The sequence below is a fragment of the Typha latifolia genome, chromosome 5 (assembly GCF_019914945.1).
Source record: "Typha latifolia isolate L0001 chromosome 5, TyphaL0001v2, whole genome shotgun sequence".
In the NCBI taxonomy this organism is placed as follows: Eukaryota; Viridiplantae; Streptophyta; class Magnoliopsida; order Poales; family Typhaceae; genus Typha; species Typha latifolia.
Window position 1 is genome coordinate 11,482,415 of NC_133090.1, and position 12,818 is coordinate 11,495,232.

General features: G+C 34.1%; 3 protein-coding genes across 3 annotated transcripts; 2 read left to right on the forward strand and 1 right to left on the reverse strand.

Moving 5' to 3' along the window:
* Window positions 1–668: 668 nt before the first annotated feature.
* Window positions 669–1,406, forward strand: LOC140788043 (uncharacterized). The gene has a single exon (XM_073137135.1). The coding sequence runs from the start codon at window positions 755–757 to the stop codon at window positions 1,280–1,282; it is 528 nt and encodes a 175-aa protein (XP_072993236.1). The 5' UTR covers window positions 669–754; the 3' UTR covers window positions 1,283–1,406.
* Window positions 1,407–3,997: 2,591 nt separating this feature from the next.
* Window positions 3,998–7,572, reverse strand: LOC140788448 (Golgi apparatus membrane protein-like protein ECHIDNA). Its single transcript, XM_073137692.1, has 6 exons — window positions 7,408–7,572; window positions 7,022–7,078; window positions 6,744–6,947; window positions 6,572–6,631; window positions 4,953–5,079; window positions 3,998–4,351 (listed from the first exon to the last, which is right to left on the reverse strand). Exons 1-6 carry the CDS (start codon window positions 7,420–7,422, stop codon window positions 4,263–4,265), a joined length of 552 nt encoding a protein of 183 aa, XP_072993793.1. The 5' UTR covers window positions 7,423–7,572; the 3' UTR covers window positions 3,998–4,262.
* Window positions 7,573–8,527: 955 nt separating this feature from the next.
* Window positions 8,528–12,500, forward strand: LOC140788447 (chloroplast stem-loop binding protein of 41 kDa b, chloroplastic). The gene is made up of 10 exons (XM_073137691.1): window positions 8,528–9,086; window positions 9,248–9,382; window positions 9,480–9,566; window positions 9,665–9,755; window positions 9,940–9,994; window positions 10,222–10,282; window positions 10,417–10,638; window positions 11,551–11,667; window positions 11,777–11,866; window positions 12,121–12,500. Exons 1-10 carry the CDS (start codon window positions 8,964–8,966, stop codon window positions 12,295–12,297), a joined length of 1,158 nt encoding a protein of 385 aa, XP_072993792.1. The 5' UTR covers window positions 8,528–8,963; the 3' UTR covers window positions 12,298–12,500.
* Window positions 12,501–12,818: the final 318 nt, after the last annotated feature.

Here is a 12,818-nt window from a genome sequence, read left to right on the forward strand (position 1 = left end):
CATAAGAAGAAATTTTTGACAGCAAGATGTGTAGTAATTTGATAGTAAAAGAACAATATAATATTATTCTCACAAATAATTAATGGTAGAACATGGCAACAGCTTGATCCATTAACACATTTACACACCTCATAATTGATAGTTGAACAACTGCTAGATCTGCTTAAAACTTGGAAGCAAGAAAATTAATTTGAACAAATTAAAATGAATATGTTAGAAAAGTTTCTAAATCATGTTCTTTTAACTTATTGAGAAATTGTTGACAGGCTTTTAGTGTACCTAGAAATATTTCCTTGTCAAGTATTGCTCATCTTTATCTAAATCCAATACCTTCTTAGAACAAAACAGATAATGTGTTACATTAATGATGCTCGTGTGAACCAAAGACTTGAACAGCTGAACTCCACCGTCTTCTACCTTCTACCATAATTCACCAACCATGCTATTTATGACTACAGTTGGAACTCTGAAGAAGTACCCCGCCTTATTTTAATTACGTTAAAAAATATATATATATATATATATAATTTATATGATAAAATTGGCAATAAGATTTATAGTGTCATCTCAGTGTACATCTTCGTAGCTACTATCTTAGTCAAATGGCACAAGAGAAGTTCTATCCAAACTCCAAGGCCAAACAAGTCCCACATCTCCTATATGTAGCTTGTTCTTCCACCCTCACCGTGGAAAGCTCAAAGCAAGCGTTTCATCAATCCTCTCCTTGTCCTTGTCCTTGTCCAAACTTTCAAGGATGAGTGAGATCACAGAAGCCATGAAGGCAAAGGCCGAGGTGTACCACGGCGACGACCTCTGCCAAGAGAAGAGCAAGTTCCTCCTCCGGGAGGTGGGCCTCCCTGATGGCCTCCTCCCATTGAGAGACATCATAGAGTGTGGCTACGTCGAGGAGACCGGCTTCGTGTGGCTCAAGCAGAAGAAGAAGGTGGAGCACCGGTTTGAGAAGATCAGCAGGCTGGTCTGCTATGGCCCGGAGGTCACCGCCTACGTCGACAAGTTTAAGATCAAGAAGCTGACAGGGGTGAAGGCGAAGGAGCTCCTCCTCTGGTTGACGCTCAATGAGATCTCCGTCGACGAGCCGTCGACCACCGGGAAGATCACCTTCAAGACCTCCACTGGGCTTTATAGGACTTTTCCGACGTCGGCGTTCGAGGCCGAGGTTGAGGTCAAGGAGGTGGAGGAGGAGGAGAAGAAGAAGAAAGGAGGAGGAGTGGTGGTGGCTCCTCCATTGGAGAAGACCACACAGATGATTATGAACAAGTGAACAGTAATGCTGCTATTTATTGTATGCTGGCATGACAGTGTATGGTTATTTTATCATGTTATCTTCACGCTTCAGTGTTAGTTTCTGTTTGGTAAATGCATTGAAATTTTGTCTCTTGTTTTTATTTTCCTTCTCTCTCTCTCTCTCTAATTAAGTTTGATATGTCAAGTGTATATTTATTTGAGTGGTAAATGCGTGATGTATGATGTGATAGCAATGCAAAAAAAAAAAGAAAAAAAGAAAAAAAAGAAAAGAGATCAGCATTTGATTGCGTAGAGAGATTGAACAAGATACATTATTGTTCATCACAAAGAGATGAGTAATTAGGTAACCCAGGCAATGAGGCAAGGTGTCTGGATGCATGAAGGAGAACATAGCCAAAAAAAAAAATCTCTTAGGCCCATTCACAATTTTTTTTTATAGAATAATACTAATTCTAGAAGAACTATTTTATTTTTAATATTAGATGAAGAGAGTTAATACCGGTATAAGTTGAATACTAGTATAAAAAGTAATAAGTACATTTGATGTGATATAAAGTTAATATTAAATAATGAAGAATAGTGAATTTGATGTAAATAGTAATAGTAATTAGATGTTGTCTAATTTAGAGATAAAATAATAATTTAAAATTATTATTAAATTGATTTTTAAAAGTTGAATGAAATTAGAGAAGAGAGAATAATAAATTAGTATATTAAAAGAGACTTACTTGTTGTTTAGTTGTTATACTAGAATAAAAAAAAATTTATTCGAAAGGAAGATTATTCATAGTCCACAAGTGAAGTGAACAACGAGACTTAATAAATATCTCTATTTAGACTTTAGAATTTTAGGTAGGGACGAAAAAAAAACACCAAATACGAATCAAATAGTGACAAAATCATATATAAATAAATGGATAGTAAACTTAATTACGCTAAGTATAACTTAACCAAGGATACAGATCAGCATTTATTTTTGAATGCACATGAACTTGTGATATAATTATTAAAAACTATAGAAAATTAATATATGTGCGTAAAAAGTAGATTAAAGATTCATATAAAAAAAAATCTAAAAAGTCTTTTACATCACTATTTTAAAAATAAAATATTTTAAATTAAATAATATGCGGATATTATTATTTTTACCTTACATCCATATCTGTATAACTATCCGGAAACGAAAGGGATAAAAGTTTGGGTGTTAAGAGGAACAGAACAATTTCAACCGATATCCGACAAAAATTGAATACCGAACTAGATCGGTCGGAGTCTTTTTCCTTACTGTGTGGACACGGGAATGGGGAAATGGGCTCTGGGTGGTTGCACTAGTCACTAGATCTGCATTAAATCGGGGGAGAGAGAGCTTTGCTTTTGTTACTCCACGTAGGAAAATATGGCACCCTCTAGAAATAAGTTTATAAATTAATAAAAGGAGAATGCATCCAAGTATCCAACCGCTACTGGTTTAGTCTTTGGGTTCTTTAGCGTTCTTTTCACGAATTTTTTTTTTTAAATTCTAGAATATAATTATTTATTTTAGAAATAACGGCTAAACGTAGTAATAATCTGAATAGAAATATTATTCATCAAATTTAGATATTATATCACACGCTAATTTAATTACTCTTTATTATTGAGATTTATCTCATCAACCAATTTTATATCAAATTAAAGAGTATTCATGGTAATTTTATAAAAACTAAAACACATTTTTTTATATATATTTTTTCACTTGATATCACATCAAAAGTAATTATTACACCCTTATTCTAGAATATAAATAAATATAAAAAACATAACAATAAATATTTCTAGGATAAAACCTTATTTTAGAAATAATAAAGATGTATAACTATTCTAAAATACAAATGAACGTAAAGAATAAATATTTCTAAAATAAAATTTTATTTTAAAAATAACAAGGAGGAATAACTATTCTAGAAAATGAAACCAAAGACATTCATACTTGAAAAATATATAAACCATACATATTGCTTATATTCATTTACAAATATTTTTTTTTTTCACCTTGTAATGAAATTCTACTTGAGATACTAACCAGATGTACTCACCAATATAAGAAGATAAACCAATTTAAACTTCCTCTGTCCTTTGAGATTCTTTGCGTTTGGATGTGGTTTAGATAAAATAGATTTAGGGCTATGGACAAACTACTTAAATCCATTCTTCTCTTTCCTCTCCTTTTTTTTCCATATAATATTTTATATTTACTAACAAAATGTAAGTATCATTTTATTCTAAAAATTCAATCACACACTCTCTCTCTATATATATTCTCTCTTTCTTCTCTCTACTCTCATTATCCATCCACTCGAGTATTTTGATCATTTAACCTATTTTCTTCTCCTAAATTCACTATTTTTATATCACATCAATCGTAATCATGACACCCCTGTACCGATCTACAACCAAACATCAAAATTTCCTAAATCGATGAAGGTATCTTATTCAAGTTTAAGAAGCTAACCAGATTTAGGAGTTAAACTACGTCTAAACAAATTTATTCACAACTATATAATAAGTTGGACCCAATTTAAACTTCTGTCCTCTAAAATAGTCCTACTGAAACTTTATCAGGCTTGTCCCACTTCTCTCAAGAAAAGAAAGTAAATACTAACAGAAACAAAGAGCCAAAAACAGAAGGAAATTTAAAAAAAAAAAAAACTCACCTGATTCGGAAGGGTTTTTGACAAAGTTAATGGCCAAATTTAGTCACGAAGGTCGAAACTGAATTCAAGGATGCAAATAGTCAAGACAATGATGCTTTTAGCTGTGGTTTTGAAATCGAATATGATTGTCTTCCAGTCTAAGAAATGAAATATTACAGGGGTGAATTTTAAACAGATTAATAGAACTAAAAAGCAAGGATAAATCTTTTTAAGAAAAGTGCAAAGTGAGGGAATATAGATGGAAAAAGAAAAAAAAAAAGGTGTCATCTCATCCCAATTGTACACTATATATCTCGCCATGGCTTACACAACACTAAAAGCCGACTGTATGGTTGATGAAAAGTGGGATGCGATAGTTTGTGAAGCGAACTGTTGGATCTGTTTCTTGGCATCTGCATTAAACAATAAAAATGATTTGTTTGATTCACGTTAACTGAGGTGGAAATAATTTTTGATAACAGAGGATCATCAACTATATATATATATATATATATATCCAATTAAGATAACTAAAATACTCCAGTAATAATATCTGTAAATAATTATATCTGTGTTGGTGGAATATATTCAGATGCTAAGGCAATTAACATCCTAAACATGCTGATAAAGCTTGATGTGCAGATCACAAGAGAGAAAAAAAGAAGAAGAAGAGAAAAAGTGAAAAACATCTCACCTACCTTTGCCACTTGACTATGCATTATTTTGATCATTTGGTTGGCTTGATAACAAAAAGAAAAATTATTGCATCAATGGTACTTGTGAAATAGTAAATACTGCTACAAATATGCAACTATATTCTCTGGATTAGCTTGATCAAGAAAGTCGTGCTAGCTTAAAAGGTGCAATCTTTCAACTTTATCCTAATCAAGTTTCATGTTTACTAACAGAACTTGAATCTTTGTAGAGCAGATGGAATGTGACAATCAAACATCCAAATGGACAATCTCATACAATATATCAAGTTTCCCAAAGAAAAAGGCAAAAGATTTATACCTTTACGGCATTTAGTGAAGCCAACTATATTTGCAACACTGAGGCTCAAGCAAACTCCAACGACAAGTAGATAATCAGCTTGAAATTTTAGTAGTGAGAATATCCCAAGGAATATCCACGCAACAGCCTGAAACAAGAGGCATCATATTTTCTTGTAAATTGTTTGTGTGATTAGTCTTCAAGGATACAATCCATTCATACCAGCAATTTATTTAGTGCGTCACCGTTGACCAATCTTATAATCACCATCGAAAGAAGGGAACATAGAAGGGAACAGAGATAAGAAAAGAACAGTTGCACTAAAGGATGGTGTACCAAGTGTGTTGACTGACAATGAAGCACCAAATGATGTAGGATCAAAATGCCAAGAAAAATGGGAAGCATGTTTAGCTTATATAGATATATAAGAGAGACGCTATGATATTTTCTATCGGTTCAAATTTCGCATTAACTTTTTTGCTCTTCTATGTATCTGGTTCATACAACGAACTACTATTCATGCTATCAGCATTGTTACCAAAATATGGCCCGCCAACCAAAACCTTAGTCTGAGAGCTATCAAAGCAAGGTGAAGGGAACAGCAACATGTACCGCAAGCAGGAGATGGACTACATTCTTAGAGTCAGTGAGCTGTTGCTGCCTTTATACCCTTCTAAGATATCCAGGAAAGCTATGCAAATTAATAATAAATTTATTGTACCCTATCTTGGAAAACCTAATTAAACCAACCCATTATTTTCTCTTGGGTCACTAGAGTAATTTGTGAACCTGTTCAATATGCTTACAACATAGGGTATCCTCCCAAACATAATTAGGTCGGTTTACATATCTTAAAGATCCTATATGTTAGACATAGTCGTGAAGGTTCACTCTGTTTAACTATGACTAGCATAGGGTGTAAATTACAAGCTTCATGTCAGAATGATGGAAAAAAATTGAGCACCAAAATGAAATAGGAGACTCAAAGCCCTGGAACAGTTATTTCTGGTCAATTTCATCCTTCTTGATCTAGATCTATCGTATCAAAGTTCTCATATAGGTGTCTGTTAACTTGATCAATTAATAGTTAAGAAGATTCTAGAATTCACATTATCAAAAATTAAATTCCCAATTTCGGAGCTTGTTGCACGCATATGTGGACTTCATCAACTTGCAAACTTTCTTTTAAGGATCACCCGTGCATGTGCAGTGCAAATATGCAGGCATGTGTAGACATATAACTGGAAAAGAGATGCACACACACTATGACATGCATCTGCCTTGCATTCCTGCACAGGCATAATGAGATCTTTTCAAACAAACCTGGAAATTTCCTTGATAATTTCGACCATGCAAGTTTTCAGATTTCAAGATAATAACTAAAATGGTATAGTTAATTTGTTAATAGGTTCTATTTCTGGAGAGAAGGTAAAAATAATATCCATAGGAAAAAAGGCAAGGATAAACAAACAATAGCGTCTTACCACTACTAAAATATTAGAAACTCTTATGATGTAAAGTTTTACATAGAAAGACTCCCATAAGACATGAAACTATTTTTAACAGCCAACACCAAGATATGTACTAGCATCTTAAATGCTGCAGCATAAAAAAAATCATGATATGAACTTACTACTTACCGTTAGATAAAGTGTCCACCAGAACAGCCAAGAGTCCTTCTTGTTCATCCTTGCAAGAGACTGCGATGCCAAATAATCAGATAAGAGGAAACATTGCATAAGAAGTTTTCCTCCAGAAAGAATAATTTTATAAGAAATACTAAAATATGAATTGGAAAAGAACCCCACAAACCTCTTGATCCAGGCATTCAAACTTCCAAACGCTCTCTCCTTGCTCATCAATTTCATTCCACCACCGCAACCCAACTAATATCCTTCCACTAATATTCTTGACGACCCAAAAGTCGAGAGCCGCGAGAAGAACCGTAACAACAAAGATAATAACAAAGCTATCAAAGAACAGAGCGGATAGCACATAGAATGCCAAAGATGCAGCCTGCCAATTCCCAAAGAAGTCAATGAAATTGACACAAGGAGGATCTGAATAAGAAACTACATCTAATCAAATACCTTGAATAGAACATGGAAGAAACACGTCTTAGGGTTTGCATAGTTCTCCCCTGAAGTCTACAAACAGAGATATGTTTATTAAAATGCAATTACTGCTGATAGAATTAAATCAAATTAACTCAATATCCACCTTACCGGAACAAAATCCACTAACTATACCAAAATTTTCGCATCTAATCTAATCCTCTAGAAAACTCAATTGGATGTAAATCTGGGAAAAGAACAACGAAAGTAACAAATCAATCTCAATACGGGTTTCGATTCAGATCTTATCTCTCTATACATCGAGAAGAGATCGAACATTCGTTTCCCCAAACCTAAAGAAGAGATCCATCCTTCGGAACACGTAGATCTGATGTATTCTCTTCTACGAAGAAAGGGAGTACCTGCATTCGATCCATCTCAAGGAGAGAAGGGGGGAGAGAGAGATGAGATCTCGTCGAAGTCTTCGGGGATTCTTCCACTCCGATTCGGCTCGAATGGGAACTCGGATTTGTCTATCTTTCGATCTCCTTCTCCAATGGTTTCAATAGCTCAGGAAATTAAGTTGCAAAAGGAAAATAATTAGTTGGTGGGGGTTTGTTCTGCATATTTTCATTTAGTTTTTAATTTTAGAAAATGTTTTTAAAACAAGTACGAAAAAACTTATTGTGATATATATTTAGATCTCGTTAGTTTTGCAAAGTGAACCAAAAATAAATAAATAAATAAAGAGATTCTGCAAAATAGAAAACCATTTACAATTTTTCATGCAATTTGTTTTTTTTAACATATTTAACCTTCAATCATTTTTTTAAGACACAATAGGCTTAGACCAGTTATGAATATTTAACCTCGATCCTTACCTATGGTCAATTTCTTAGTTTCTCAAAATTAGCTACCTTCACCCTCAAAATTTATCATAAATAATTATGTTATGCTAAATTAATAATCGGCAAGAATAAAATTAAAAAATATATAAAATATAATAATTATATAAATAAATTTTATTTTATTTCTGTCACGTAAGATGTCAATACATTATAACAGTATAGCTATAGATATGTGAAATAATTTCTTATATTTAATAGAGAGACATATCAAAATCATCTTAAATTTTGCTTCACTCTACTTTTGTATATTTATCATTCAATTTGTTATATTTTATTTTTTTGCACCTCAAAAATACACTTCTGTTAATTTTAACTATAGGGCTATGAACATTCTGTTATTTTGAAATTAGAAAACTAAAAACACTCCTGTTTTCACTTTTAAATTAGGTTTCTCTTTTATTTTTATTTTAACTTTAAAAACTTGCTGGTATTTTGTATTTATAGTTAGTTTGACTCGTCTATATTATAGCTATCTATTGAAAAAACTAAGGCAATGTGTTTTTGAGGTATTAAAAATAAAATAGGAGTTGAATGATAAATAGTTATATGGTAATGTATGAACTATAATGAAAGCAAAAGTTACAGTGCTTTTAAAAAAAATCTTATTTAATATGCACAATTGCTTTTAAAAATTAGAGCCATCACTTCTAGACTTCTAGTTCTAGAGCTTGAAACTTAGTGGCAATAAAGTTCAATTGAAGTTCTCAAATAGTGGTGGCACCAATGATTCATGGAACAACTCAAGATTGGGTTGCTCCCCATAACTTATGGGATGTCTCCTAAGAGACAGGATTGGAGGGATTGAAACTATCAATGCAAAAATTTAGGGTGATGGAGAACTTGCATATCTTTATCTGGAATGACTGGTGCTCTGGATGTAACCAAAGTGGGGCTTGTCTTATCCATTGCAAAGGTGAGGTGAGGTGAGGAGAGGATGGAGTCTGGGAACCACCATCTCCAGCATCTCTCAAAAGGACCCAACCCATCCCTACCCAATAATCTAACCAACCAAGCTCAAGAGGCAATCCAAGCATTGACAAGAAGAAGAAGAGTGAGGAGAGGAAGAGGTCATGGCTAGGATGGTGGTGGTGCAACATAGGCAGCCTCATAGCACTTGGGTCTCTCCACACTCCTCCATTCTCCCTTCTTCTCTGTCAGAATTCAATGGTGCAGCCCTCAATATCTCTATCCAGGTAAAAGTTGATACCTTTGTGTGTTCTATCTAATATTTCATACCACTTACTTATTTTTCCCTTCATATTTTCTCCTATATTTGTAGTTGCCTATAATTTTTATGCCATAAGATGTAATAATGGATTGAGGAACTAATGGTTGTTTATGTACAAATTGGCAGAATAGGAGGAGAACATGGCAGCCAAAAGGGGCACTTCAGGTCAGAGCATCAAGTTCCAAGAACATCCTGATCATGGGAGGCACCAGATTCATTGGTGTGTTCCTGTCCAGACTCCTTGTGAAAGAAGGCCACCAGGTTGGTTTATTATGTTAGTAAGAATTGCAGAGAGCTAGAAAGATGCTTGCTTGAAAGTATTCAGGAGTAACTAATTACTGGGTCTTTGGGTTGGCAGGTGACTTTGTTTACTAGAGGAAAGGCACCCATAACCCAACAACTACCAGGGGAATCAGATCAAGAGTATTCAGAATTCTCATCCAAAGTAAGAAAAAGAACTTTGTTGGTATCTGATTGGTTTTGTGTCAATTTTAGTGTCTCGCATGTTTGACTTTGTTAATCTAACTAGCTGATTATTTACAGATATTGCATTTGAAAGGGGATAGACAAGACTTTGAATTTGTGAAGACAAGTCTTTCAGCTAAGGGCTTTGATGTAGTATATGATATTAATGGTAGCCACTCATCTTGGTTAATGTTTTTCTGAACTCTTCAATGATCAATCCATTTCTAGTTTATGTAATGAAGGAAATAACCATGGATCTTGATGATACACTAATAACCTAAATGACATGAGTTTACAAGTCAGATTATTTTGGATATGCTTTCATCAAAAAAAATTTTACACACTTATTTCAGGGCGTGAGGCTACCGATGTTGAACCTATATTGGATGCCTTGCCAAAACTAGAACAGTAAGTTTTTAATGAAAAACTCAATCTTTTGAGCATTTTAAGTAAAAGAACTTAGTCATTCAGATACACAGTTGAATTGTATGGCACTTATCCACTTGCACACTAGAAATGAACTATATTAATTGAAGGTAGATGAGAATTGTTGCAACCCTATAAGATTTCACAACTGTAACTTTTTGCCTGCTGAAATATTTATCAATCGTCCTCATCTGGGAATTCTTTTGCAGATTTATATATTGCTCTTCAGCTGGAGTTTATCTCAAATCTGACCTTCTGCCACACTGTGAGGTGAGGCTTCAAAAATTGTACATTTTTATGTCATTTCATTGAAATTTCCTTTTCCTAATATGATAGGTAGAGGCTCATTGGACTTGACTCTGTTATGAGCCTTTTCACTGACTTCTTGTGAGGTTTCTTTGTAGACTGATGCAGTTGATCCAAAGAGTAGGCACAAAGGAAAGCTTGAAACAGAGAGCTTGTTAGACTCTCGAGGAGTGAACTGGACTTCTCTTAGGCCAGTCTACATATATGGACCCTTGAATTACAACCCTGTGGAGGAGTGGTTCTTCCATCGATTGAAAGCTGGGAGACCAATTCCAATTCCCGGTTCTGGAGTTCAAATAACCCAACTTGGACATGTTAAGGTCAGTTATGATTTTGATTGACATGGTTAAACTTGTAACATGATCTCATAGAGCAATTAGATAGATATCGTCATATAACAAGGTTGAGGAGATCAACCATGATAATTATTCTGAATTAGTGAATTTTGTGGAACCCTGCCCATTTTGTTCTGACGACAAGCATTTCATGTCTGTCTTAATCTCTCATTTTTTCCTTCAGTCCTAACACATGCCTCTTAGATTGTTACTATAATCAAGATTGCCTCATCTGTGTGAACTGTGAAAGGCTATTGTCTCAATGCGAGCTCCTTAGATCCATCACAAGTTACACTGTAATTTTCATCCATCTTTGCTATTTCACCAGTTTAGGAATGCCTATTATGCAGAATACTTTGTCATCATAATTTGCTTTTCTCCTTTCTGTATGCTCCAAAGAAATGCTAATATTGTTAGGTGCAATATGCGCAGCTTATCACTTCAATCTATACCCAGATAGTGTTCTGAGAAAGATATGGAAGATATCCTACATAAATCTTTTTTTGCTGGAAGCTTTATTTGTAATATTAGTATCATTTGACCATCATTAGGCAAGTTTCCCTTTAATACCATCCATTTTATATGCTTTAACAAATGAGAGAGACTTTTTATTTTGGCTTTTCTTTCTATTTTCCTTTTCCACAAAAGAGTGAGTTACCTTTCCAAATCAGAATATGTGAAAAAAATGAGACAAAGCAACACAGTGTGAATCCTTTTAGATTGATATGTTGACTGACATATATCGAAATTATTGTAACAAGAATTTTGCAAATCAATGGAAGTTCTTATAGTGATGAACAAGCAGTGAACATCCCTATGTGAAAAACAAGAATATATTTTCCAGTCATGAATTGGCCCTTTAGAAATATCTATTCACCTGAATTGTAAATTACGCAGGATCTAGCGAGAGCTTTTATTACTGTTCTTGGCAACCCAAAAGCAAGCAAGCAAGTCTACAACATCTCTGGATCAAAATATGTTACATTTGATGGCTTAGCAAGGGCATGTGCCAAGGTAAGTAACAATCAAGTTCAGACAAGAAAATCTAGTATTGTTGCAAATGATTAGAAGAAGAAATGGATCCATGGTTCACGCTGACATTGATTGTTTTTTCTCATTGCAGGCTGGAGGATTTCCTGAACCAGAGATCATTCACTATAACCCAAAAGAATATGATTTTGGGAAGAAAAAAGCTTTCCCATTCAGGGATCAGGTATAAAATATTTTGTTAATAACCTTCGCATGCGTTGGCTTGATTTCTAATATAGCTATGAAGATAGACAAAGTTGCACCTTTTGGAAGGTTTAACTCTTATAAAGAACAAAAGACAAAGCACTGTTTAATCCTTGTATCAATCACCTTAACCTACTAAATGCATTTAAGTCATTTGCATCACTCAGATACCTCATATGACAATATATATGCATATATATGGACTGATTCACTTGTAATTTTCTTTCAATGCAGCATTTCTTTGCATCAGTTGAGAAAGCTGCAAGTGATCTAGGGTGGACACCCGAATTCGGATTGGTTGACGGCCTTGCTGACTCATACAACCTGGACTTCGGTCGGGGCACATATCGAAAGGCAGCTGACTTCTCCACAGATGATATGATCCTTAACAAGACTCTTGTTCTTAGCTGAAGCTGTTTTATTGGTTTTTCTGCAATTACCTTACCCTTCAGAAAGTAATTAATCCAAGAAGCTAGAGTTCATGCCTTGTTGCCCATCTTGGCCACAAATTTGATGCAAGTACGTCATTTTTTCAAGCATGAGTAATAGCCTTTATAGTATTTGATATATGTCAATCAAGACGCAGATAAATATATCTCTATATTCATGGAAAATGAGCATATGTTCATCAAACTCTACAGTCAATTACACTAGAATTTTGAGCATTGCAGACATATATTCTCTGGCCAATTGCCTCGGTGTTAGTCTGTTAAATTTTTATTGGTAATTTTTACCAATGGATAAACTTTCCATAATCACAGCCCTTTCTCCATCCATTGTGGTATATCACTTAATGAGAGAATTTCACTTGTGGTGAAAAAGAAAAAAATGGAATCTCTCTTAAGAATGGGATTTTGTGGCAACCATCTCCTTCCAATTAACAACATTTGACAGATCCCACTTAGTTTCTATCTTATCTCTAACATAATGAC